Source organism: Stegodyphus dumicola, chromosome 5, assembly GCF_044657685.1.
Source record: "Stegodyphus dumicola isolate Sdum_Otavi_A_Nest chromosome 5, ASM4465768v1".
In the NCBI taxonomy this organism is placed as follows: domain Eukaryota; kingdom Metazoa; phylum Arthropoda; class Arachnida; order Araneae; family Eresidae; genus Stegodyphus; species Stegodyphus dumicola.
Genome location: NC_140772.1, coordinates 38,639,099 through 38,664,762, shown reverse-complemented (window position 1 = coordinate 38,664,762; position 25,664 = coordinate 38,639,099). Strand labels below are relative to the sequence as shown.

At 32.6% G+C, this 25,664-nt stretch overlaps 1 protein-coding gene across 1 annotated transcript in view; it reads left to right on the top strand.

Annotated features, from left to right (window-relative positions):
• LOC118196444 (uncharacterized) overlaps positions 1 to 25,664 on the top strand; it is a 90,969-nt gene that overhangs the window by 48,038 nt on the left and 17,267 nt on the right. The window contains exons 3-7 of the mRNA XM_035367894.2: positions 1,415 to 1,542; positions 9,287 to 9,353; positions 9,493 to 9,619; positions 13,053 to 13,523; positions 24,234 to 24,306. Coding sequence (XP_035223785.1) covers positions 1,415 to 1,542; positions 9,287 to 9,353; positions 9,493 to 9,619; positions 13,053 to 13,523; positions 24,234 to 24,306 — 866 coding nt within the window. The remainder of the gene's footprint in view (positions 1 to 1,414; positions 1,543 to 9,286; positions 9,354 to 9,492; positions 9,620 to 13,052; positions 13,524 to 24,233; positions 24,307 to 25,664) is intronic.

Here is a 25,664-nt window from a genome sequence, read left to right as displayed (position 1 = left end):
TGTAAGGTATTTCTCCCGCTTTCTAGCGTGCCTTCGTGGTGTAGTGGTTCTGCACGCTGGGCCGGTATTCCAGAGGCCCGTGGTTCAATTCCCGGCGAAGGCGATTGCTCATTTTTCATCTCTCCGGGTTTTCCAATCAGCCTGATGTCTCTACAAGTGTTCATTAACAGTTTGACCACTGGGAACAAAAATACTTCGTGAAAAAATTAGGAAAAAAAGCCACAGTTGTGGAGTGATGGATGGCTCTTGCACCAGGACAGTGCATCCACTCACACAGCGCTATTTGTCAAACAGTTTCTGACCAGCCAAATTCATAATCTTCCACACTGCCCCTTCCCTCTGAAAACCACTTATGTCATTCAAACACACGTGCATGAGACAAAGTTTACATTAGACATTTTTCCGGCAGAATGCAGTTGCCGGAAAGTCGAAACTGCCCGCATGGATAGAGGTGTGTGGCATGACGTCACTAAAACAGTTTTTGCAAACTTCACTTTGTTTTCAAGCTACACAGTCTTTTTGTGTGTCTGTTTGTGTGTGTGTGTGTGTCACATTTTGTATATTTGGTCCTACTGAATTTTTTTTCTCATTTCCATACGATACACGCTAGATGTTAGCTGGCTATCAGATTCCATTCAAAACATGATATGAACAAATTATTCATTCGTCTTGTCCATTTTTTTTTTTTTTTTTTTTTTTTTTTTTTTTTTTTTTTTTTTAAGACTGCAACTTCTAACCGCACTTCCATTCTTCCTTAGGAATTCATCAAATCGGTTTGCGTCTGCCAATCAAGAAAGAAATCAGATGTAAGCTAGTAATTTTCGTAAGATTGTAGGAATATGTGTTTTTCAAGTTTCATTGAAGTTCATGAGAAGAAATTGAGTTAGAGAGGAAATTGTTTTTAGAATTTCCCATATTCAGCTGATTTCTCAAAAGAGAGTTGCTACCTTGGGAAAGAAACTTAGTGAAGAAGGAGCTTCCCAAAGCAACTGTGATAAAATTTTTCAAAAAACATAACTTGACCCCCCCCCGCCAAAAAAAATAGTTATCAGTAGTTATTCCATAAATCTAAAATTGCTTTTTAAATATATTTCTTTTCAGTAATATGGTATTTATTATCTTTTATTGATTCATTATACAAATATCTTAAAATACATTTTTAATCATTGAGAATTAGTATTCATAAATTTCTTTCTACATATCGGAATATTTTATTCATTTGAACCAAAAAAATGTTTTCTTAGAGCACTTCACTATAATAGATCACTTTTCTTGACCACAAGGATGACCACTTAATGAGATTTGATTGTAGTGTATGCTTAAGTTTTGAGATCTTGTATGTATTTAATTGCATAATGCTGTAATTTATATCCTGTTGTTTTGAAATATTTAACTTACTTTTTCTTAACTGAAGATCTTTCTATCCTCATTATGGTTTCATCATTGTAAATCGTATGAGTACAACGAATTTTATTGAATCTATCACCAGTGATATGCAGTTCCAGCTTCAAGAGCCTTATCTTTTATACAAAAATCATGCTGGTAAGTTATTGCTAGTTCTAAATACATTTTTTTCATATTTTAAATGTATTCATCAGCTAAATATTTCTGCTTTAAAATAAATTTTTACTTTACCTTTCTTTAGAATATTGTTGCTTTGATTTAGGGTTAGAAATTTTCAGCAGCTTTTTGTTTTGACATTTTGCATTGAAAACTTTAAATGTCAGTTCACTTCTCACCGAATATTGCAGCCCTGAATTATATTTAAAGAAATTAAATAATGAAGAATCTGCATAAATGTATGTATGTTTCTCGCATTCTGATAAAACAACGGTAGCTAGAGGCATCAAATTTTGAATAACGTAATCTTCCTAGGAACACTGGCATGTGGAAGCCCAAATTTGGAATTTGTTTTATTATCAATTTCGTATTTTGATTAACAAACTCAAGGATTTCAAAGCAAGCAAGGGCAACGTTGTACAGAAAAAAAAAAATTTTTATCTCCAGCGTGCGAGACTGTGTATCAGAAGTTCTAAAGATTTAAAAATTATTTTGCGATATTGCTGTTGAACTGAATTTTATGGTTTAAGTGCGAAGAATATGATATTTAATAAATAAAGGTAACCCGCAAAACGTTAAAAAAATGCCCCTTTAGGCGTAATGTAAAATCTGAAACTTTCAGATTTTTTTAATTTTATTTATTTTATTTTATTTTATTTATTTATTTATTTATTTTTATGTTTATCTTTTCTGCATAATATCATTTCTGCAGTTAAGTTTCTTGTAATATTTTTCATGAGATGATTTTCCGTGGAAATATTGTAAAATTGTACCATAAAGTATTTGAAATCAGACAGACCCATCATTTGTCAAATGCCTAATATTGCAGAACTCTGGTATTTCTTCCCAGCATTTGTTTTTAATCAGAGCTTAAATTGTGCCAGAGCCCGGAGTCTGATACTTCTCAGTTCTTGAAATAAACCGTGATTCCAGCCGGAGCACACCGATGCCTTAAATAAAAGGCTCTGGCACTTTTACATAAATGAAACAGTTTCGGCAGACAAGTTTTATTTTAAAAATTAATATGCATTAAATTTGATTATAACTTCGGAATGCAGACCTGTCTTTCTCAGTGGAAAAAAACATACAGAGATATTAAGACTTTTAACCTTTTCTCGTGGGCTGTAAGGAAAGGTGCAGGAAAACAAATTAACAGAGTATTGCACTTCCTACTGCGTGTTAAGGAGTAAATTTTAAGTCTCCATAATTTACTGAAATTTATTGAGACACATTTAAAGTGATGAACATTCAGGACATATATGTCCCAGCGCTCTGTAAAAGGTTAAGGAAAGAAAGCTCCCATCCATATGTCAAAGGATTATTCTCCAGGTAGTGCAATGAAATTATGAGAGCGGGTAATATGATTTGTTCCTGAAAGTACTGAAAGTGACTACCTCTCGTGCACGTCCAGCACAGAGCTCCTGTACACTTGAACTATGTAACCAAATATGGGGAACAAAAATTATCCCTTGTGCAGACCTTATGTTTGTTCTCATATTGTTGCTGGATCGGATTCAGGGGGAAATTTTTTGCCCAGTTGCAATCTGCTTCACAACTAGAATCATACACTGCTGGACATTGAAAATGCAATACCAAGAAGGAGTGGTCAGAAAGTGAAGAAATTTGGAAAAAAGATAACAAGCAGCAATAAGTGATCTTTATTTCAAAATGATAGTCAGAATACAGTGCGAGAACGGCGTCAGCTCAGTAGGATGTAGGACCACCGCCGACAACGATGCACGAACAAACATGTCTAGGCATAGAGTCAATAAGAGTGCAGATGGTGTCCTGAGGGATGGCTCTGCATTCCTTTTCAACCATTTGCCACAGTTCGTCTTAGTACTCAGTACATTAGCCAAGTATTGTTGGCCGTCACAGTTCCCTGAATACGAACTAGAAGTGACCTGGAATCGTAGGCAATAGCGCCCCAAACCATTATGCCACATCGTTGCGCGGTGGGGCGTTCCACAGTTACTGCCAGATTAGATCTGCCTCCACGTCGACGCCACACACATATGCGGCAACCGTCACTGGATAAACAGAAGCATGACTCATCTGAGAACACGACATTTCTCCATTCTGTCATCCACATCGCTGCAGTCCAGCAACCTTCTAAATGTTGCCATCTATGCTGTGGGGTCAATGGCAGTCTTCTTAATGGACGGCGTGAGTGCAGGCCACATTCAACCAATCGTCGGGAAATGGTTCTGGTCAACACGGGAACATCCTTGCATATGTTGCAGAATCGCGGTACAAGGGACTTGCGGGACTGCCACAGCTTGTCGGCGGATGGGTCGATCCATGCATGCTGACGTCACTCTGGCTACACCTGCACCCCTCCTTCTTCCCACATTTCCTTGTTCCAACCATGTTTGCCATAGCCGATGCACCGTGCTCGCATCCATGTGGGTATCAGCTGCGATTTGACGTCAGGACCAACCCGCCCTTCTCAGTCTGATCACCATAGCCCTCGTAAAATCATCTATCTGCTGGAAGTACCTTCGTTGACAGCAGCCTGGCCATTCTCTCCTGTTATACGCATCCTCCAGGACAAAAACCAACAATTCAATAATTCATCTGGCAGAAATAACGACACGAATATCGCTATTATCTGGCAGAAATAACGACACGAATATCACCATCTGGCAGAAATAACGACGCGAATATCACCATCCGAATCCATATCCATACAAATATCGCGCTAAACGCGACGTCTCCGCCTCGATGACGAGCAATGCCATAGAGGTAACATGACGTTAGAATGCCAGATGAGTAATTTCCAGAGGAAAGAATTCTGAACTACAGAGGGAGGAGCCTAATGCATGGCAGGCGTAGAGAGAGGTCAATCATGAGAAGTAGGCGTGACTACCAACCATAGTAGGAACGCAGAGTCTGGAAGGCGGTGTTATCTCCTGAGGCCCGAAATATTGCCCATTCTGCATGTTCCTTCCCTTATATCTTACTTCTTGTGCGTCAGAGAGCTGCGCATTTCACATCATTCGCATAACTCGGTGACGTGCATCTACTCTAAAATTTGCATAAATTTCTGACCACTGCTTCTTGGTGTTGCATTTTCAATGTGAAGCAGTGTATGTGCAGGGCGTCGTGGTCAGAAAGCTTAGGACTCTTCTCCCTTTGTTAAAAGTAATGTTTTTTTTTCTGTCATTCCTTGAATGAGTACGTTATACCATATATTCTAGTCTTGAATTTAGCCAAAAACCGGCCTAGCTATTGCTAAGTTTTCCGAATGAAATTTAAGAACTCCAAATAAGATGATTCCCGGTATTTTATCTCTTTTATTTAACTGTTTATCATGAATTATAAATTTATTAAATTTTTATTTATATCTTCATATTTTATTTAATTTTAATTTAATTATTTGATTATTTTAATTATTAGTCATTTTGTTTTTTATTAGTTATTTTATTTATTAATTTTTCCCTTCTTCCTGCGGCACTTTTGATTATAGAAATTAAGCCCTGTTTTTAGTCAGTATTATAATTCAAGTAATTTAGCAGCCAATTCATATAAATATGTAATGATTAGCAATACTAAGTAAATAGTGATAAATTTTTTAAATACGTATTACAATTTAATTTTAGCCAACTGATTCACAGAATAGAAAAGTAGTAGTATTAAAATAGAGTGAATCAACTGAATCTACCACTGTCCGTAGTATCTGTAAAAGCTTCGTGCAGAAGATTTTGTGAATATTTCTTTAACATAAATGCAAACCATTGCCTCTCGAAATGCCTCCAATGTACACCTTGCACAAAAAAATAGGGAGGGGGCAATCCTATAGCTCCCATTCTATTGCGTCGATTGACGAAATTTAACTTTTTTCATGTCTCGAAAGCGCGACTTAGGACATATATTAAATTTATGCATAGCAATTATACTTTCATAGGTATTTTGACATAAAATTGGACATTTTCAGAAATGACATACCGATTTTTTTTCCATATTTAGATTTTATGACTTAAATTATGCCTAAATATGAAATTTTGTAAAATTTGGTGAAAAATTTACCGAGAAATTTTTAAATTTATTTTGGCGCATTTTTTTTATTTGCACCAAGAATAATTCACTCAGCAAAATTTTTTATTTATAGCAAGCTATTTTCCTTTCCCTTTTTTTCATTGTGCACGATCTGAAAGAAAGGCGCTTCTTTCATTCTTTCAAAAAATTTTAGCAAAGTGCATAAAGCACATTTGGCGTTATTATCACTTATAACAAATATGCTAATTTTAAAGCACGTTAGTATTTAAATTCACGTTATCTGTGGAAATTTTGAATAAAAAAAAACTGTAATTTTTTGCAGGTGTGCCTAGAAATACATCTACTTTTGATGATAAAAATATTATAGGTTATAATTCAAAAATGTTTTCAAAAACTTTTCAAAAAATATATTAAAAATTTCTAACTTAAAACATATATAGTTGTAACGAAAGTTTTCCCATCAAAAATCGCTCTTAATATAGTTGGGAGGAAGGAAAAATGGAAGCTGTGCTTTTAGTGCGGGTACTTCTCATCACCCAAATCTGTGATTTTCTGCAGACGTTTTGGTAGTTTTTCAAAGTCTTTGGTCCAGAAAACTTGGTGAGCGCAAGTCTTAAAAATAAATCAACTTAGTTTCGGATGTCCTGTGCAGAGTGGAAGATAGCACCAGCTGGTGGTAAAAGATTCCATTCAAGTACATACAGAATCAGCTCGTGAATGCAGACACATGTGATGTTGCATTATCTTGATGGAACAAAACCTTTTTGCGCCGGAACTCAGTTTGACGTTTTTCCTTGATAGCAGTGTCAACATGGACTAGCATCTCGCTGTACACCTTACTATCGAGGATTTTACCTTTTCATATTGCCCTTTGCGGCATTGTCGACAAGCTTACTGGGCACAGACCAACCCGCTTTTCGGCCTGTGTTGTTGAAATAAATTCACTTTTCATCACAAGCAACAATCCGTTTCAGAATTTTGAATATTCAAGCAGATTAGTGCAGGCCTGAATACGTCTGTCCTTCTCGGCTTGAGTCAGCTCATGCGGAGTCCAGCGATTAAACTTTATGCTATGCAAATCATGACTTATGGATGTGGCACTAATATCTAACTCCTTAGCAAGCTCTCAAGTGGTCACATACTGAACTGCTTCCACAAGTTCTCATAGGTGGGCCTCATCAACATCTATAGGCCGCCCAGAGTGCTCTGCATCTTGAATGCCATAGTCCTTGTTCTTTAACTTTCGGTGCCAAACCTTCACAGTGTCATATGATACAGCATTAGTACCTAAATCTGTACAAATGATTTAGTGACATTCTGTAGCTGACGTACCGCAACAGATCTGGAAGGAAATGAAGGTTCTAATCTGGTAGTGTGATAGTTCCATTTCAGACATCTTGTACTTAGTGATAACGATTTTTATACAGATTTTACAATGCGGTGTTGTAAAGCAAGTCTCTTTCTTTCAAATGTAAGACATAGTTTGAAAAAATATGATTAAACATGGCAACGTGAACTGGTTGCTCAGACAATATTTGTAGTGATTTGGAAACTTTCATTAAAACCAGATAAATCAGAAAATATCTGCAAATTTTGTTTGGATTGAACCTAAATTTCAAACTGTGAAAGAAGAAACAATCAAATGAGTTTAATAAAAAGATGTTAATAAATATATACCAAATTTAATTAACGCTAAGGAGCTAGAATTTTAAGAAATAGTTTTTTAAAAACTACTCTTGCAATTTTTGCAAAACTTGGCACTTGATAATTTGAGTTGCACCTGCATAATTTGAGTTGTAAAATCAAAATATGGAAAAAAAAATAGGTATGTTATTTCATAAAAGGTCCGATTTCGTGTCAAAATACCTATATTAGAAAAATGCTATGTATAAATATAATATATATCCTAAGTTGCGCTTTCAAGTCATGAAAAATGAAAGTTAAGTTTCATCAATCCACATAGTAGAGCAGAAGATATAGAATTCACTCCCCTTTTTGTGCAAGGTATACATCTCTATATGTAATTTTCCATATTTCTATGTATTTTAAAGCTAAGATTGCTCCATTTAAAATTATGCTTGATGAAAATGCTTAGTAGCAGTTTTGTTACCTGTATTTTTATCAATAAATTGCTTTTTAATTCATTTTGATAGGACAAATAGAAAATTAGATATTTTAGTTTTTGCAGACCTTAAAATTTGCAAAAGAAGGTAGCAGTTTGCAAAAGAAGGTATCGGAGAATATTGTGGATATGACATAAAATTAAAATAAGTACATTAAAAATAATGCTTGTTTTGAATACCAGTATGGTGTGATAATTACCAAAAAGAAATCGAACTTTTTTAAAAAATTGTTGAACAACCAGTGCTGTCTGACTTATATGAAATTGCCAATAAATAGCTATAGCAATTAGAGCCAGGTCTTTGATATAAGTTGGTTTTCAGGCTGATTATAATTGTAAGAATCTGACATTTATTTTTAAGTTAGATAATTGGTAATATTCATTCTGTCTATGAAACTGAAGAGATAAAAATTTCAAAATGCATTTTCATTATCTTCTTATCGTGATGAATCAAATATACGTACATAAAAATATACACTGAAAAGCCAAAACATTATGACTGTCTACTCAATAACATGTCGCACGACCTTTGGCCTGCAAAACAGGTGTAACTCGCCTTGGCATGGATGTCACAAATTCTTGGTAGATGACTGGATATAGGTTGTTCCAAATGTCTATGCAGTGGGCATGCAAAGTCGAGATATTTCGGCATGGTGGTGTTTGAGCTCTGAACTGCCACTCCATGGTGTCTATTGGGTTAAAATCCAGCAAGTTAGGTGGCCAGGACATTAATTAGAATTCATCCTTATGCTCCTCAAGCCACTCCAACACATTTCAAGCCTTGTGACATGGGGTGTTGTCCTGCCGAGAGATTTCATTTCCAGTTGGAAAGACAGATGTCATATAAGGGTGCAACTGATCCGCAACTGTGTTCTTCAACTGTGATAGTCTGCAGCTTTTAGCGTTTGTTCTACAGCAACTTAGAATCCCAGAGCCACTAATGAGAATGCCCCCTCAAAGCATAATACCATCACCACTAGCCTTTGCTGCTGTATGGGGGAACAATTGTTTGCTGGAAAGAAGGCATACCCTGACACGATCATAAATGTGATGAAGGAGAAATCATGATTCATCAGACCAGGCAACTGTCTTACATTTATGGCTCAATCTCGATGTTCTCGGACCCGATGCAGTCATAGTTAACACCACTTGGTCAACAGAGACACACGAGTAGACATTGTGTTTTAAAGGAATAAAAAAGAATTTAATAATCAGAGAAGATCACAATAGAAAAATGAAATGAAACATAAAGTGTCTCATATTTAGAAATTATTAGCATGTACCGAAATGATATGGAAGAATGATTTTGAAAAGTTTAAAAACAGAAAATGTAATCATGATTACATATATTCTGATGTTTCTTCAGTTTGCCCTTGTACTGCATAGATGAGGTCTCATCCAATAGTTTTACTACTGAATGCTAGTAGTTTGACCTGGCTTTAACACATAGTCCTCATGTGCTTTGCTGTATTCCAATAACCTCCCCTGCCCTCATTAAAATATTACTGAATGTATTGTCATTTTTACTGAATGTATAATATAATTGGACAAAGATAATATTTCATATCACTGTACAGGTAATTGTATTCTGTCTTTAATCTCTAGGAGAAATTATAGGTTCATGGTTTTATGAACATGAAGATCTTCGAAGAATTACAAAAAGGATGCAAACGTAAGGAAATAATAGACTGTAATTAATTTTTAATTTCCAGTATGATTTTAATTAATATTTAACTGCAATTAGGAATGTTGCAAGAAATATTTATTCATGTAGCATGATGCTGATTTTTTCATACAATTTCATTTTCTAGAATAGTCTTGAAACAGGTGTCAACACCTAAGAGACAAAGATGTGCATCGGAAAGTGAAACAAAACCAAAACAAGATGTTGGTCAAGACATTATAGCTTTGTTATCTCAAGCTCATGAAAAATATATGGTTGGTGTATAACTAATTACCCATATATACATTTTTCCCCAAAGAACTGTATAACCTTGAGTATTTAATGAATTAGAAATCTTGCTTTTATTGATAATAGTATTTATTTTTTAATAAAACATAAATCATTAAATTATTTTAAATGTAAATTTATGTAAATATATTAATTTCTGTGTGTTCATTTTAAAATGAAATATTAATAAAAGTTCACCAAATTATCTTTTAAAAGGCTTCTAGATATGCAGTATGTTTCTCAAAGTCTCCTTTAGAAGCCATAGCAGTTTCACACTGAATATTACCATACCCTTGAAAAATCATATCTGGAATTTTAGTCTCGTAATATATAAAATTTATTACTGAATTATTTTTTGTCAGAAGTGTTAATGCATGTTTTAGCCTTGGAGGTGGTGTAGAAGTTCTTTGTTTTACCTTTTGATTGTAACTGGATCAAGTTGAATCCCTTTCTATTCCTTAAAGTTATTTGGAGTAAAAAAATATTTGCAATTGCTGTCTTTTTGTAGATATTTCTGTCTATATAGTGTGCTTGATTAAAATATGTATTTACGGCTTATTTTACATTTTTTGAGATCTTTCCATTTGTCTTTAATATTGGATCTTCTGCAACAGATTTATTTATGTTTGTTCAATTTGTCTTATACAATTGGTGATCTGATGGTTAATATCAGCGAACAGTAGTAGTTTGAATTTTAAGATTCTGAGCTAGAAAGATTATCTACATTATCATATTTTTTTTAAATATGTTCCTGATATGTAACACAGATAAATATAAGCCATTTCCTTTAAAAAAAAAAAAGAAAGAAAAGAAAGCAGAGAAGAAACATTCTTTCTGAAAAAGAGGAAACTTAAGTGCTTTACGAAAATAATTCTATTCTCATGTATTCTGTATCTCTTTTAACATAAGTGTGATAACAATTTTGACATAAATGTTATGCATACATTAAATAGTGAGTAATATTCTCAGTTGCAAAAGGAATATCAAAAAACTGTGTTTCATGCTTTTGAATCATTTAAAAAATATTGCAAATAATGGAATTCAGTGTGAAGGACTCTTTTTTTTTTTTTTTTTTTTTTTTTTTTTTTTTTTTTTTTTAAAGGGAAAAAAGTACAGATCATGTAAAGTTATCTAGTTCTGAATAAATAATCAGTCTTAAAAATTTTCATTCAGCCTACATATACATTGCTTGAAAACTGCTAAGGAATGGTTAAAATTTTTGCAATAATTAATAATAGGCACTGATTGAAGAAATGAAACTAAGTACATATTTAGTAGAGACTGTGTGCATGTATTATTATGCAAAATGGTACAGATATTGCCATATCCAAAAATAAGAAAATTAAAAACAAAAAAGATGCTCCTTGGGCGATTTTCAAATAACCATGAAAAAGGGGTCTTCTTGCTAGAATAGTACAGATATGTGTACCTCAGTAAGATGTGTGATTACCTCGGACACTAATGCAAATTTCGCATCTGTTATTAATGCTTTTTATTAAACTATCGAGGAGCCCTTGGGGGGGGGATATTGTCCCACTCCTCTTTCAGGGCAGTTTTCACTTGCACGTTTCGGGAAAGGAGTGTCTTTGCGAAACACGTCTGCCAAGGGCTGCCAGGCATGCTCTATAGCAGCGGTTCTCAACCTTTTGACTAATGCATATCATCTAAACAAGAACTGAAAAACTTTAGTACCACCACTACATTTTACAATGATTATTTTTGAATTTCTCAATAAAACTATTAAAATATATATGCATTTCCATTTGCACAACCCATTCGGTATTTTTGGAATTAAATATGCACACATTAAAAAATATTATATTAAAAATTGGTTACCATTTTATCAAAATTTAAGTTATAATACTTAGATTTTAAAATTTAATGTGAAATATGGGCCGGTTTAAGAGAGATCAATTTCTTTATAAATTTTAATTTCAATTAGCTTTATAACCGTAAATTAGGATGCACTTTTAATTTTCTGATGTATTTATTTTTCAAATACAACATGGAAGAAAATCCTTGTTCACACAAATAGATTGTACAAAAAAGCAATATAAATTTGATATTTTTGTTTGAAATGCCTTCAAATTCATTTTTTTGGTTCAGCCAAAAGTTAACAAGTGTGTTATTTTTGTAATCTTCAGCTAGAGTTCGATCACAGGAAATTTTTATCAATTTTTCTTTTTCTTCAGGAGATTTTTTGAATTTAGTTATTAAAAATACTTTTGTTTCTTTGCGTACCACCGGTTGAGAATTGCTACTCTATAGGATTTAGGTCTGGGAAGTAAGCAGGTCATTGCATACGGGCAATATCTTCACTGTAGTGTGTCCGATACCTCAGTGCTCCTGTGTGGTCTCGCATTGTTGTCCATAAAGAGAGTGTGGACTTATTGCACTCCTAAAAAGATGATATGATCTAGAATAATCTCTCTGCAATACCATTGTGATTTTATGCTACCTTGATCGAAGATGTGGAGCAGTGTTCTACCATTGTGTATGATGCCTGCCCACACCAACACACCTGGGCCATACTGATCACATTCATGGACATACTGTTGTGCATTATGTGTTCCCCCCTCTCTCTCTCTCTCTCTACACTAACTGGGGGCCTGAATCACTTGCCACAGTGAAACAGGATTTGTCGGAACCCATCACTTGCGACCACTATTAGTGACCCCAACCAATATGTTCCTTACATCAATGTAATCTTTCTCAACGATGGTATGGTTGAAGTGTAATGCCTCAAACAGGCTTCCATGCATACTGTCCAACTACATTTAATTGCCATGAGATGGTTCTGGCAGAAACATGTGTACCAGTAGCAGCTGCAAGGTCTGCAGCTATCTGACTTGGAAGGACATTTCTGTTCCTTTTCGCCACTAGGAATACATACCTAGACTCTTGAGGTGTGGTGTTTCTAGCTTAACCGCCAGAATGCTTTCGCATAGTATTTCCACCCTGAGCGGCCTTTTTTAATCACGAGATGACACTTTTTGACACTACCATTGCTGTAGCCATAGTGATGACACTTTGACCTGCTTCCAGCCATCCAACTGCTCGTCCACGATCATAATCACTGAAATTATATCTTCCAGACATTTTGCACTTAATTAATGCAGCAATGCACTGAATTTCACAGAATTAAATTCAGCAAGGTACGGCACTCTTTTGATCAAACACCTAACAGCATGAATTTTCGAATGAATGAAGAGCTTGTGTGCACTGCCTTTTATACAGATAGTGGGTCCTGCTCTACCATGCCCTCTGCACTTGATTTTACTTACTCGAGAATGCTACTTTGCATAAAGCGGTTGTTCCTTAGCAATTGTCAAGCAGTGTATTTAAAGTACAAGTGTATAATTCTTTTCAGCTTGATTATTTTTAGAATAAATATTTCAATACGTAATTTTTATCTTTCAGGCAAAAGAATCAACTCCAAAATGTATGAAAAACAACTTAGATGAATGTGCAAACCCTCTTGTAGAGAATTTTAAAACTGTAGGCAATAATGAATTATTAGATTCATTAAGAAGAAATAAAGTTTCGGGAAATCAGTCCATTCCTAAATTTCCTGCTTCACCTCAAAGACGATATTCATCTGCTGTGTCTTTCAAACCTATTATGTCCAGTTCTCCACCTTATCTAGCATCTAATGAACATCTTACAAAACTGTTCCAAAATGGCATATCTGAAAATCGGTTCAATAATTTGGACTTTAAAACACTGTCTTCTGAAATCATTTCTCCTACAGATTTTACCAAAGAAACATGTGATGTGTATAATTCATCTGCACCCACGAGGTTGTCTCCACTTTTTAGTCAAAATGAAATTTCGTCTCCCCTGTCAGATATTGGAATATTGGAAGATTCATTTGATTCAAGTTATCCACAGGTAATTTTTTCATTTTTGAAATTTTTAAAAGATATATTTGATTAACATTTTCAGGTTATACAATGAAATTCCTTAGTTGTAGAACATTTAACTTCTAAAAATGCCTTCGATTACTTTTTTATTTGAGAAGTTATTTCTAGAGATGATATTAGAGTGTAAAATTGAAACTATGGAGCCTCAATAATAGTTGTAAATTTTTTCTTAGAAATTATTTATTTGGAAATCTTGAAAAATAATTTATTCCTATTTATAAAAAATATGATTAATGAATTTAATAAAGAAAATATAATTATTTTATTCTTTTTTAGTTATTACTACATATTTTGGAAATAGTATTAAATAAAGATTTTCATTGCTTCTGAAATTTTTAATTGGTGTATTGGTATATTTAATTATGGCAAAGCACACTAGGGCTATCTGCCTAAGGGAAGGAGTGCCTTCGTGGAGGACTTTCTAAGAGAAACTACACGTTACACATGGGGAAAACCACGAAAATGCCCATGCAGCCAGCCCATTCGCTGGATTCAAACCTCAGACCGAACTACCAGTGTTCAGCGACTTTTACTGCTCGGCGGCTGGTGGGCAAATTTTTAATTGTATTTTTATTCTTAGTGAATCCTTTATATGCTTGATGTGAAATACAATTTTTATGGTAACTCTGAAGCAAAATTAAATAATATATAACTTTTCAGGGAAACATTTTTATTGAACTTTTGTATTTTAATTTGAAAATTAATAACAGTGTCCAGATAATTATCACTTTGTATTAAAAATTATAATTATAATTTAAGAAATTTGAATTCAGTTTGTGATAAACTAAGACATCTTGATTATATTTGAAACTAGTACGATAATTTACATTTACAATTATAGATTATTTCTCATACTGTTTTTATTGTTAATTTTTGCATATATATTTTCATGATTAAGTGATGATATGATGATTTCATGATTGAGATTTATTGATGCAGTTATATCTTTTGGACCATATGAAACTGCAGCAGAAATATGCATGAAAGCACCAAATCTGGCAAGCACGCCCATTTAATCACAAACTGTGTGTAAATTTAGATTTCTCAAAATGTGTGTAAATTTAGATTTCTTGAAATGTGTGTAAATTTTGACTTCATGTAAATTTAGATAATTCCAAATTTCAAGTCACCATTAAAATACTGGTTTTTAAATTTTTTGATAACATTATGGATCTGGCAATTTGGAAATCACCCTAGGACAAAAAGTCTGCAATAGAATTTTTTCAAAGAAAATGTATAATTGATAATAGAAAATTTGCTCACACAAAATGAAAAAATTGTGTTTTATTAGTAACTCAATGGTGAAGTATCACTGCAGGAAATAATCGAGGTTCATCTATTTTTGCTGTCAGAAGATGATAGCTATTGAACTTTATGAATTCTATCTGAAGATGAACCACAGTACCACTGTAAGACTGGAACAGTTACATGCATGAGATGAGATGAGTGTGACAGCTTCAGTTACTTGACCTACATTAAAAATCAGTAGATGTAAAAAGATTATTGAAGTAGATGAGAGCCTTTTCACTCAAAGAAAGATCAGTGTTGGGCATGTTCTTTCACCACAGTAGGCTTTCAGTGGAGTGAATCACAGTAGGCTTTCAGTGGAGTGAATCACAGTAGGCTTTCAGTGGAGTGAGAATCAGATGAAAGTTGTTTTTAGTCACTGTTCCAAATTGATGGGTGAAAACTTATCATAAAAATATCACAGAAAGAAACATTATTTGTACAGATTGCTGGAAAGCATACAAGTCAGATGAGTCAGAAGATTTTGGCTTTGAACATTTTACAGTCAACCACAAATATAATTCCATAAACCTGAAATTGGGTGTCATACACAAACAATAGAGCAGCTGTTGAGCTGTATTTAATGGTGTAATAAACACCCTCAGGATATTGCTCGACAGCACAGATTTTTATTTGTTCACATTAATGTGAAGATGTTTACACATGCACAAAAAAGAAGAAAAACAAAAGAAAGAACTGCATGTTGGATGATACCAAACATTGTATATCTCCCATGTAATTTCAATTATGTTTAGCTGTTTTATGGATTACAATAAAATTGTAAGATGTGAAACTAGTAAAAATGTTATATATGAATATATGTTATTCAATTAACTAATCGACCTTTCATTCAAATTGAAGTAATATTTTTCGATAGTTATTTACTATTACGCTTTCTTTCTCGCATTAGGGTTACCCTAATTACTTTTGGCATCAACAATAGTCGAGATTTTTTACTGTCCTGATAATGGAATTGTACCAATTTATTTTAATTGCACTCTTCTGGTTTTCATTTCAACAAATTCATTAATTACATAAGTTTTTTAATGATAGTGTATTTTATTGAAATAATAGAAAGGCTAGATAATCATTCCTGTGTGATAGTTGATCTTGAATAATTTTTTATTAATTTCAACTTGTTAAAACTTCTCTCACAAAAAGAATAGAAGTGAGAAGAGTTAGAAATTATTTGAATAGCGACATTCATATATCGGTAAGACTTTGTTTAAGCGGAGATGCAATTTTGATCTTTTGTATAAGTCATTACATCAAACTTAAAACTTTCAGTTTCAAATGTGAATTATCACTTTTTTAAATCTTTACTATATTTAGTAGTGAGATCTGCAGCCATTTGTTTTTTTTAATCAGTAGTACTCATGTATTTTAAAGATGAGCCATAGAGAATGCAAAAATCATCACAAATAGTACAGTCAAAAGTCGTTAATTCGGACACCCATAATCCGGAATGATCTATAATCTGGACCTCAAAGCTACAAACTTTCTGCGCATGCATCGCATTGATGTATGCGTGTAAGACCTTTACAGCTGCGAATATGCATTGCACGTGCGCAAAATACGTTTACGAATGCGCGTTTAATGTATAATGAACGGTATAAGCTAAGCTAAAATTATCTAATTCAGTTAGTGTTGCAGATTGCGTTGTTCCTTAATCTTCGAATTGGATTCAGCTTATTATTTTTTGCAGACTGTTAGAGCAATTTTATATGAAGTAAGCTTGAACTTTCGATTATGTCAAATGGAATTTCTGATATATATTTACTATTATGTAAAGGATCTACAAAGCGAAAGTATGTTTCAAAGTCCATTAAACAAAAAGTGGAATTGCTGCAAAAAATGGATATAGGCATATCCTTTGTTTATCTAAACTTTAACGTTTGTTTATCTTTAACGCCACCACACGCAATGAATTGGAAATTGATATGTCAGCACTATCCTTATCTTCAGGGCAGATGTTTTTATTTTATTTTATTTTTTTATCTTACTAAATGTAGTATTTCATCTCGATGTACTCTGTCTTTGATATGATTTAAATCAAATTCGTCGTCATTATAATTTGCTTCCGATAGCGAAGAGTGACAGAGGTTATTGAAAACGAAAAAATTTTGATTGACAAATTAGTCGGTATTCTCGACGCAGCAATTATAGGACTTGAACAGCGGAACTTTGTAACTCAACAAGAAATTATGTCTGTTTATAGAATTAAAGAGAATGTATTATCACATAAAAAACGAAGCAAATTACATTGAAAGAAATGTTTAATAAAGTAAACAAATAAATATTAAGCTTTTTTTTTTTTTTTTTTTTTTTTTTTTTTTTTTTGTAAATTTTGATACCCTTTAGATCTTAATTGTTCTTTATTTCATATTTTTAATTTTATAATTTCTGCATGCCATCTTACCAGATTTAAACTGATGATCTATAATCCGGAAAAATCGATAATCCAGAATCGCCGAAGTCCCAACGAGTCCAGATTAACGACTTTTGACTGTAATTTTAAATACAGCACCTTTGGTACTAACCTTTGATGACTACCTTGTATCAGAAAAAATATTTTGAGTCATAATTTTAGACATTTAATTGAAACGTCCCAACGTGTTATAGAGGATGAGAAAAATTTAAATAAACTTTGCACAGTATGAAAAAAAAAATCATTTATGGAGTTGTAGATGCAGCATGGATACCAGCTAAAAATAAGCCATGCAAGGAACAAATATTGCTAAATTATTAATTTTCAAACTGCGTGTATTTACTCCCTTATATTTGCCAGACATATTAGCACCATTATAAAATCCTTGCCTCCTGCAATCCTGAATATAAAATTTATCAGCATCTCATCTATTTAAAGGCCCAACCAGTGCCCAAGTGGTAACCATTCCTGATATTTGATATTTCAGTCCGGGGTTTGAATCCTGGTGAATAGCTTGGCTGAATGGGCATGGTTTTCCCTATGTGTAACATGTATATGAGTCATTTTCCAATGAAAGTCCTCCGTGGAGGCATACCTACCCTGAGGCAGATAGCCCTCGAGCATTTTGCCATTATCAAACAAATCAAATACAGTTTATTTAAAATTTCAGTCAATAAACTTTTCCTTTTTTTTTCTTCTCCCCCCATGTAACTAAATAAAGTTGAGGAAGCTTTCTTCAATCATTACCTTACGCTTACAGTCAATGTGGATATGTCTTATGATCTGTCTCATTTGCTGTTCTCCTGAAACATCTGGGGTGCAATTGAGTAAAATGGTGTAGTATATTGCTTTCTTAATTCTGTATATGATTTCATTTCTAGTTTTGTCTCCAACTACTTTTATTATTTTATTTTGAATATTGGGTGAGAAGTAAGAAACTAAACCTTTATGATTTTCAAAATGTTCCTTTAAAGTAGTATTTATTGCTAGCAACCAATATTTCATTCCATATAATTTTTCCTTCTTAATTGAATTAACTACTTGATTATCAGTTGCATTTCCTGATTTTAGATCCTTTTCCATCGCTTTCCATTTCACAGGACATTTCCATTTTGATGCTTTAGAGAATTTTCTTGTTGGGCAATAACCAGACAAAAATGCATCCAGTCATGAAATCCTGTATGTTAGTATGAAAGATTATGCAGTTTGTGTCTAAAAAGCGTGAAAGGAAAGTAAAATACAGCATTTTGTTCAATAGAATATAAAATCCATTTTCTTTTTAACAGTCTCTCAATTACTTTTTTAATGTAAAAACCTCTCCTTTGTAAATTTTTGCCCTGAATCGTCTGCTTTCAATGTGCCAATGTTAATGTTGTTACCATAATGTGGATTTTATGTGACAAGGGAATATTAATTTATTTGTCGTAGCAGGCCAGGAATTGAGTTGTAATTTAGCAGTATTTCTTCTGAATCAGTAGAGTACATATTTTGTATGGTATTATTAATTTATGAGACAGTACTTTGTGCAGGCCTGTTCTCTTTTGAATTATGGGCATCTGTAGTGAAGCAGTAAAGTTTTATTCTTGCGGTGGCTCCTTGTTTTTGCTTCTCTGAGAATTGTCATTGAAGAAATAGCTATCAAATGTGGTGTATCATCAGCTTGTAAATCAGTAGTAGATTTGACCTCTTCGTCATTTCCTCCATTCGTTGATGTTTTTGTCGTTAGCCATTTAACAAATTGTTGCAACACTGACTTGCATTCTTGTAATTTTTGTTTCCTTATATTTCTCTTTGCACTCAACATTTGCTTAGACATGTTGGTACATTTCCATAAGAGCGGCATCAGTTAAAAATGTGACAACAATTACGCCAAATATCTTGGCTCGAGAATTAAACGTTTGAAATATTGTGTCTTGCGAATTCTAGTTTTCATTTGAAATATCATCGCTTGTTATTTTTAATATCTTTTATTTCCGTTTAAAATACCACGGCTCAAGATTTCTAGTTTTCGTGTGAAATGTGAAATATCATCATTGTTTTTTTTTTTTTTTTTTTTTTTTCTGTATTTTGCCCTTTTTTTAGTACGATGAATTACACAATTTTGCAGTTACCTAATGATGAAGAGGCTGCCATAAGATTCTTTCAGGATAAAGGAATAATTCATAGCAACAGACTTTGTTCTAAAAAATCATTCGATGAAGTTAACCTTTTATTCAAACAAAGCTCCTATATGGCATTGTTACCTACATTCTTGCTGTAATGAAAAGGATTGAAAACGAAAACATGATTAAGATAAAATAACACGCTGAACAAGTATTAATTTAGAAGTCAAACAACAAAAATCAGCATTATATTTTCAAATTTTTCACAGTAAAATTTGTATGAAAATTTGAAAATATAATTTTAACTAAAATTAATTTTAGTTAAAATTATATTTTCAAATTTTCTAATTAACTAATTAAATTAATATTTTTGATTTTTAACTTCTAAATTAACCAAAACATGGTTTGAAGGCTTGCGTCTTTCCTCAACGCCGTTTGTTTCAGCTATCTGTAGTGTCAAGAATTGATATCGATTGAATTTTGCAAACTTCAATTAGAAATGAGCCATAATACAATAGTAGACTGAAATAACTACTTGATGGAGGTATGTGCAAATAGTTTGAAGTCTCATAAAAGAATTAAAATCAGTGGAGTCAACAAAATTGTAGAAACAGACAGAAGTCTTTTTACAAGAAGGAAAAACAACATTGGATGTGTTCTTCCGGAACTATATGTATTTGGATGTTTATACAGGGAAAACAAAGAATGTTTTCTGGTTGCCATTCCTGATCGTTGTGCTACAACATTGATGACTGCCATTCAAGAAAACATCGCAGATGACAGCATTATATTTTCAGACTGCTGGAAAGGACAAAAGCAAGAACTAAGAAATGTTCGGTATGAACATTTCACTGTGAATCACAGCTATAATTTTGTAGACCCCGAAACTGGATCCCATACTCAAACTGTGGAGCGATTGTGAGGCAGTGCTAAATGGAGAAATAAACGTTAGCGGGACACTGCTCACCACCATTTAGAATCATATTTAATAGAATTTATATGCCGTCGACTATATTCAAGAACTCAAAATTTTTCTCCATTATTGGATGATATTCGTAATTTTATGCCACCTGTTTAGGTTGTATTTCATTTTGTTTTGTATTTTTTATTTATGTGTAGAATATTCTAAGTTACAAAATTAAAAAGAAAAATTGACTTTCTTTAAGAATTAAGAAATTTTAAAAAATTTATCTTTTTACAGAATAATTTTTTTTTTATTCTTTTGAACTCTGCTATTATTTTATAATTTAATACTTAGCAAGAATTGGCAGCAAAAAAATGTGGTGAATTTTTAGCTAAAGCTGCTCTAACAGAAGAGTACCGACACTTTTAAACTAGAACTAAATAAAAATGTAATTTTTAACATGTTCTCTGTACAAGTATAAAACTGTGATAAAATACTGGGAACTGCACACTAACAATTATTTATAGAATGAAAATGCACATGGCAAAATATCATTTGATTGGATGCCTTCATGTTCCAAATTCCTGTGTTTTTTTCCAACTAAACATGTTACAGAAAATAATAAAAACCTAAAAATTTGTTGCATATTCAGTTAGTTATTAAACTATAAAGCTCAAATTAAAATGTTCCAAATGAAATTGGTGTATTGGTGTTGGTGTATTAATTATGGCAAAGCTCACTAGGGCTATCTGCCTAAGGGGAGGGATGCCTTCGTGGAGGACTTTCTAAGGGAAACTGGCTTGTATACACGTTACACATGGGGAAAACCACGAAAACACCCATGCAGCCCGTTCGCGGGATTCGAACCTCGGACCGAACTACCAGCGTTCAGCGACTTTACCGCTTGGCCGCTGGTGGGCCCCAAATGAAATAGTCTACAATTACATAAAAATATTGCAAATCAATTACAATACAGATAATCACTATGCAAAGTACAAAATTATCTTCTTCACCTTTACCTCTTAACTTTTACCTAAATTCTACAGAAATAACAAAACTAAACATCACAAAATTGGCTGGGTTATCCAAGCATATTCATCACGTGTCTGGTAATGAAATCCTTGAAATATTGCAGTCAGATAATCTTAATATTATTATTAGCATTTTCACAAATACATATGTGCAGAAACATAAGTGTAGTGGCTACATTGCTGTGTTCACACTGTAACTTAAGCTAAGCTAGGTAAATTAATATAGGCATGCTGAAAATATCAGTCAGTTCTGCCATCAATCAATCCTTTGAATGTTCATATTGGAGAACAGAGACATCTAGCTTCTAAGTAAGGCAAATCTTATTGCAAACTGTGCAATAGAAAAGCAAAAAAATTTCAAAATTTAAAAATATAATTTCTTGAAAACAGCATTTAGAGCCCTCTTCCAACTGGGCCCTGGGCTCTACTTATAGCACTGTTTGTGAACTATATTTATGGCCAGTCTTTTGAAAGAGTAATTTTACAGTATTCTAGTATGGAATCCAAGATAATCTGAAATCACATGCCGAGTTTTATGTTCTTCCAAAAACTAGATGGGAAAGTAAATTCTGGAGTGTTAACATAACTCCTCTTGCTAATATGTCTTAACAATATATATTTATGAAAAAGAGTGATCCTCAAAATTCTGTTTTAACTTATTTAGTCCTAGCTATCAGCCAAGCATGTAACATCCTAAAAGGATAAGTCTGAAAAAATTCTGGCCGATGTACTTCTCCCCCCCCTTTCAAGAAGCTTTTTAAGCTCTATATGCATAGTTTATTTTCCTTGATCTTCACAGATATTCAGATCTGACTGAAAAGGGACAGAAGGGAAAAAAAAAACTATTTAATTTTCTCTTGCTGCTTAATACTTGGCTTTGATTACATTAAGAATAGGGATCCTAAGAAAACAGTATTTTAAACGACTATGTTTGCTCTTCATGCCAACCAAAAAGGGGTAAAAATGTAATACTCATCTTTTAAGATGTTAACTTTCAAGACTTTCCCATGGGGAATAGGTTAAGGAACATATAATTTATATGCAACAGAAAAAATTCTATTGTTCTTCGAGAATAGCTTTTATTACCGTATATTTAATGTAATATTTCAGCATACTGAAATTTTTCTGAAGATATCATCAGTTGGCAAACAGATTGCATTCTGAAGTATAACTTAATTCAGATATCTTAATTTTTCATGAATTTCCTTTTATAATAAGTAGCATGACTGTGTTTGTTTTCTGTGACTTATGCTGATGTTGTACCATTTTTTTGAGTAATTCTAACTTGATTTGTTTTCACTTTATGTTACCTGAGAATAATGACAGAATAATTTATCTATTGCAGAATGTGTCTTACCACTCTTTTTATTGTCATTACATCTGTATTCATGTTAATATTTGGTAGATTTTCAATGTTTTGTATGGCATTTTTTAATCCAACGTCAGCCAATTATTTTGATGTTGCCATGTGTGTGTTTTGGATAATAAATACCAATGACATTTTTTTAGTCATTTAAATTAGTGACCTTTAAGTAACTTATAAATATCTGATTTCTAAGAACTTATAAATAATCTGAATCTTGTAATTTGAACTGTATTTTTATTTAAAATAAATTTTAACTATTCTATCACATCTAGCATATCATTGATATGGTAACTTAATATTACCTATTATTATACTACCTTTTCAAGTATCATCATCTGTGATTAATTAAATATAAAATCTTAACAGTTTAATTCAATAAAATACAAACTTGCTAAGATGTGTATAGATTATAAAAACATTATTAAAAAATATACTGCACAGGGTTAAATGATTCAAATCTTTTAAATACCTAGACGTATCCAAAGATTTTATTTTATTTTAGTAGGTTTCATTATTTGTTCCACTTGTCTTGATAAATTTTAAAATATACAGATCTTAAAGTTGTATTTGATGTTATTGAAAGCATGGATTAAGGAGTTGTTCTAGTTGTTTGCCTTTTATCTTAAGTCCTGGAGGTCATAAATCTTACCATGTTACATATTGTTTGGGGCTTATTTTCCAAACAAAAGTGTATGATGAAAAATCTCACAAAATAAGACCTTGAGGATGAGATATAACTGTCTCATACTGTTCTCCTGTGGAAGGTAAAATAAGGAGTTCCTAACATGCATAACTGGATTGGTCCATCTTTCTCAATCTAGGTGCTAGGTAGAACCCACCAGTAGTCAAGTGAATAAGGCTGCAGAGCATTGGTAATTCAATATAGGTTTGAATCTCAGTGAATGGGCTGAATACATGGTCATTTTCATGAATTTCCCTATATATAATAGAAATACGAGTTAGTTTTCCTTAGAAAGTTCTCCACAAAGGGTCCTTAACTATAGTTAAGTAGCCTTCATGTGCTTTGCCATAATCAGTTAAATCAAATCAGGCATTAGAATTTTTTTTTTTTTTTTTTTTTTTTTTTTTTTCAGATTTTCCAAGTCTACAAAGACATTTGTCATTTCACCATTTTGACAGTTGAATCATTTCAGTATATTAATAACTTTTCAATAATGTTTTTAAAATCCTGATGATCTTCTTCAGTGATCTCATATATTATGAAATAAAACTAAGTCATCTGTTTTATATAAGTGTGACTATGAATATTAATCCAAATATTATGAAAAATAATCAGATTTATTTTTATTACTAAAGGAATTATTCATAAGGTTAAATGATGTTCTTCTCTGAAATATAATGTCATTTTGGTAAGGTAGTATCATAGTTATTTTTCAGCAGCCCCCCAAAAATTAACTATCTTAAGATGGCAAGGAGTTATAATTTTGTCTAATGCTAATCTAATTTTAACTAATATTTCTCAATGCTTTCATTTATGCAGTTATATTTTTATGGATTTCTTTTGGCAGTGGAAAATAATAAATTATTTTTTTGACACAGCCACATTTTATGTCAATGTCACAAGTTGTTCCTACTTCTGTGCAGTTTGCTGTTTGTGAAAATCAAAATTTAGGTAACTATTTCCTTGTTCCCCATTTCTCCAAGTTTTATCTTCTTTGAAAGTTTTATCATTCTGAGTTATTACTGAGTGAATGACTTAAATAAAGAATTTATTCCTTAATATAATGTGCATTTTGAAAATAATAATAATAATAATAATAATCACTCTTTTCAGTATATTAGTATGACTGCTGCGTTACAAAAATATAAAATCTTTGCCACAGCTGTGGTACAGCTTTTGAACAACTAATTTTCCTACCCCCATTCTGAAATAAATTTGCTTTTCTTATATGCCCAGATTGGTCCCCTTGACAAGAGGATTTCATCCTCTTTGGTCCGTGAAATGAAATTTGGTAACATTGACGAATAAAGCTGTAAATTAAGATGATGATGTATTGCAAAAATAGAAATTTGCTTTTTGAATAAAAAGTTGTAGAAGAAAACATTGCTTCAAATACTATTTTATACTCTGTAGGATATGTTGGTTTGAAGTTGGAATTTCATAATAAAGAAACAGAGTATGATATTTTTCAGTTTTTTCCATCACTAACAAAATCTAAAATGTTTTAAAGGAAGAGATAAATCATTGTACTGAACAAGTGCTACAAGTAGAGCATAATATTTAGGAGGAATAAATGTATAATCATAATGGCTGCCGACAAACTTGATTCTGAAATTCTTTGGGTTATTTTTGTTTTTGGGACATATGATTTATTTATTGTCTAAGAGTAACATCAGATCAAGTCCATGAATTGTATTAAAACCAAAAGACAGCGGTTTTGGATATTGTTGATTCAGCCCTTGGGTACCTATGTAAACAAAAGTATGAATTTTATTGAGCTCTGTCCTTGTTTTGTGATTGGACTTAGGCATATGTTGATGCAGACAGTCATGTTGATGCAGTGACTGGTCTACTGATGGGCTGATCAAATTTCATTAGTAGACTTTTATGCTAAATTAGTATGCTAAACTGTCTTTTAAATTATATTAAAAATACTTAGCCTTTTTTTTTTTTTTTTTTTTTTTTTTTTTTTTTTTTTTTTTTTTGCTGTCTTTAAATTGTAAGAAAAACTTGCCAAATTATGGAAAATAATAAGATAATATTTCAGTGTCTAAATACAGCACACAAAAATACTAAAATAATAACACAAAAATACTATGATTCAACAAATCAACATCAACAAGTGGTAAACGTCGCGGCGTGCAATGAACTGGAAGTTGATCTGGCAGCACTATCCTTATCTTCAGGGAAGATGTTTTTATTTTATTCGGCTTATAATTCCTTAATAAATGTAGTATTTAATCTCGATGTACTCTGTCTTTGATATGATTTAAATCAAATTCCTCGTCATTATAAATATCACGAATACA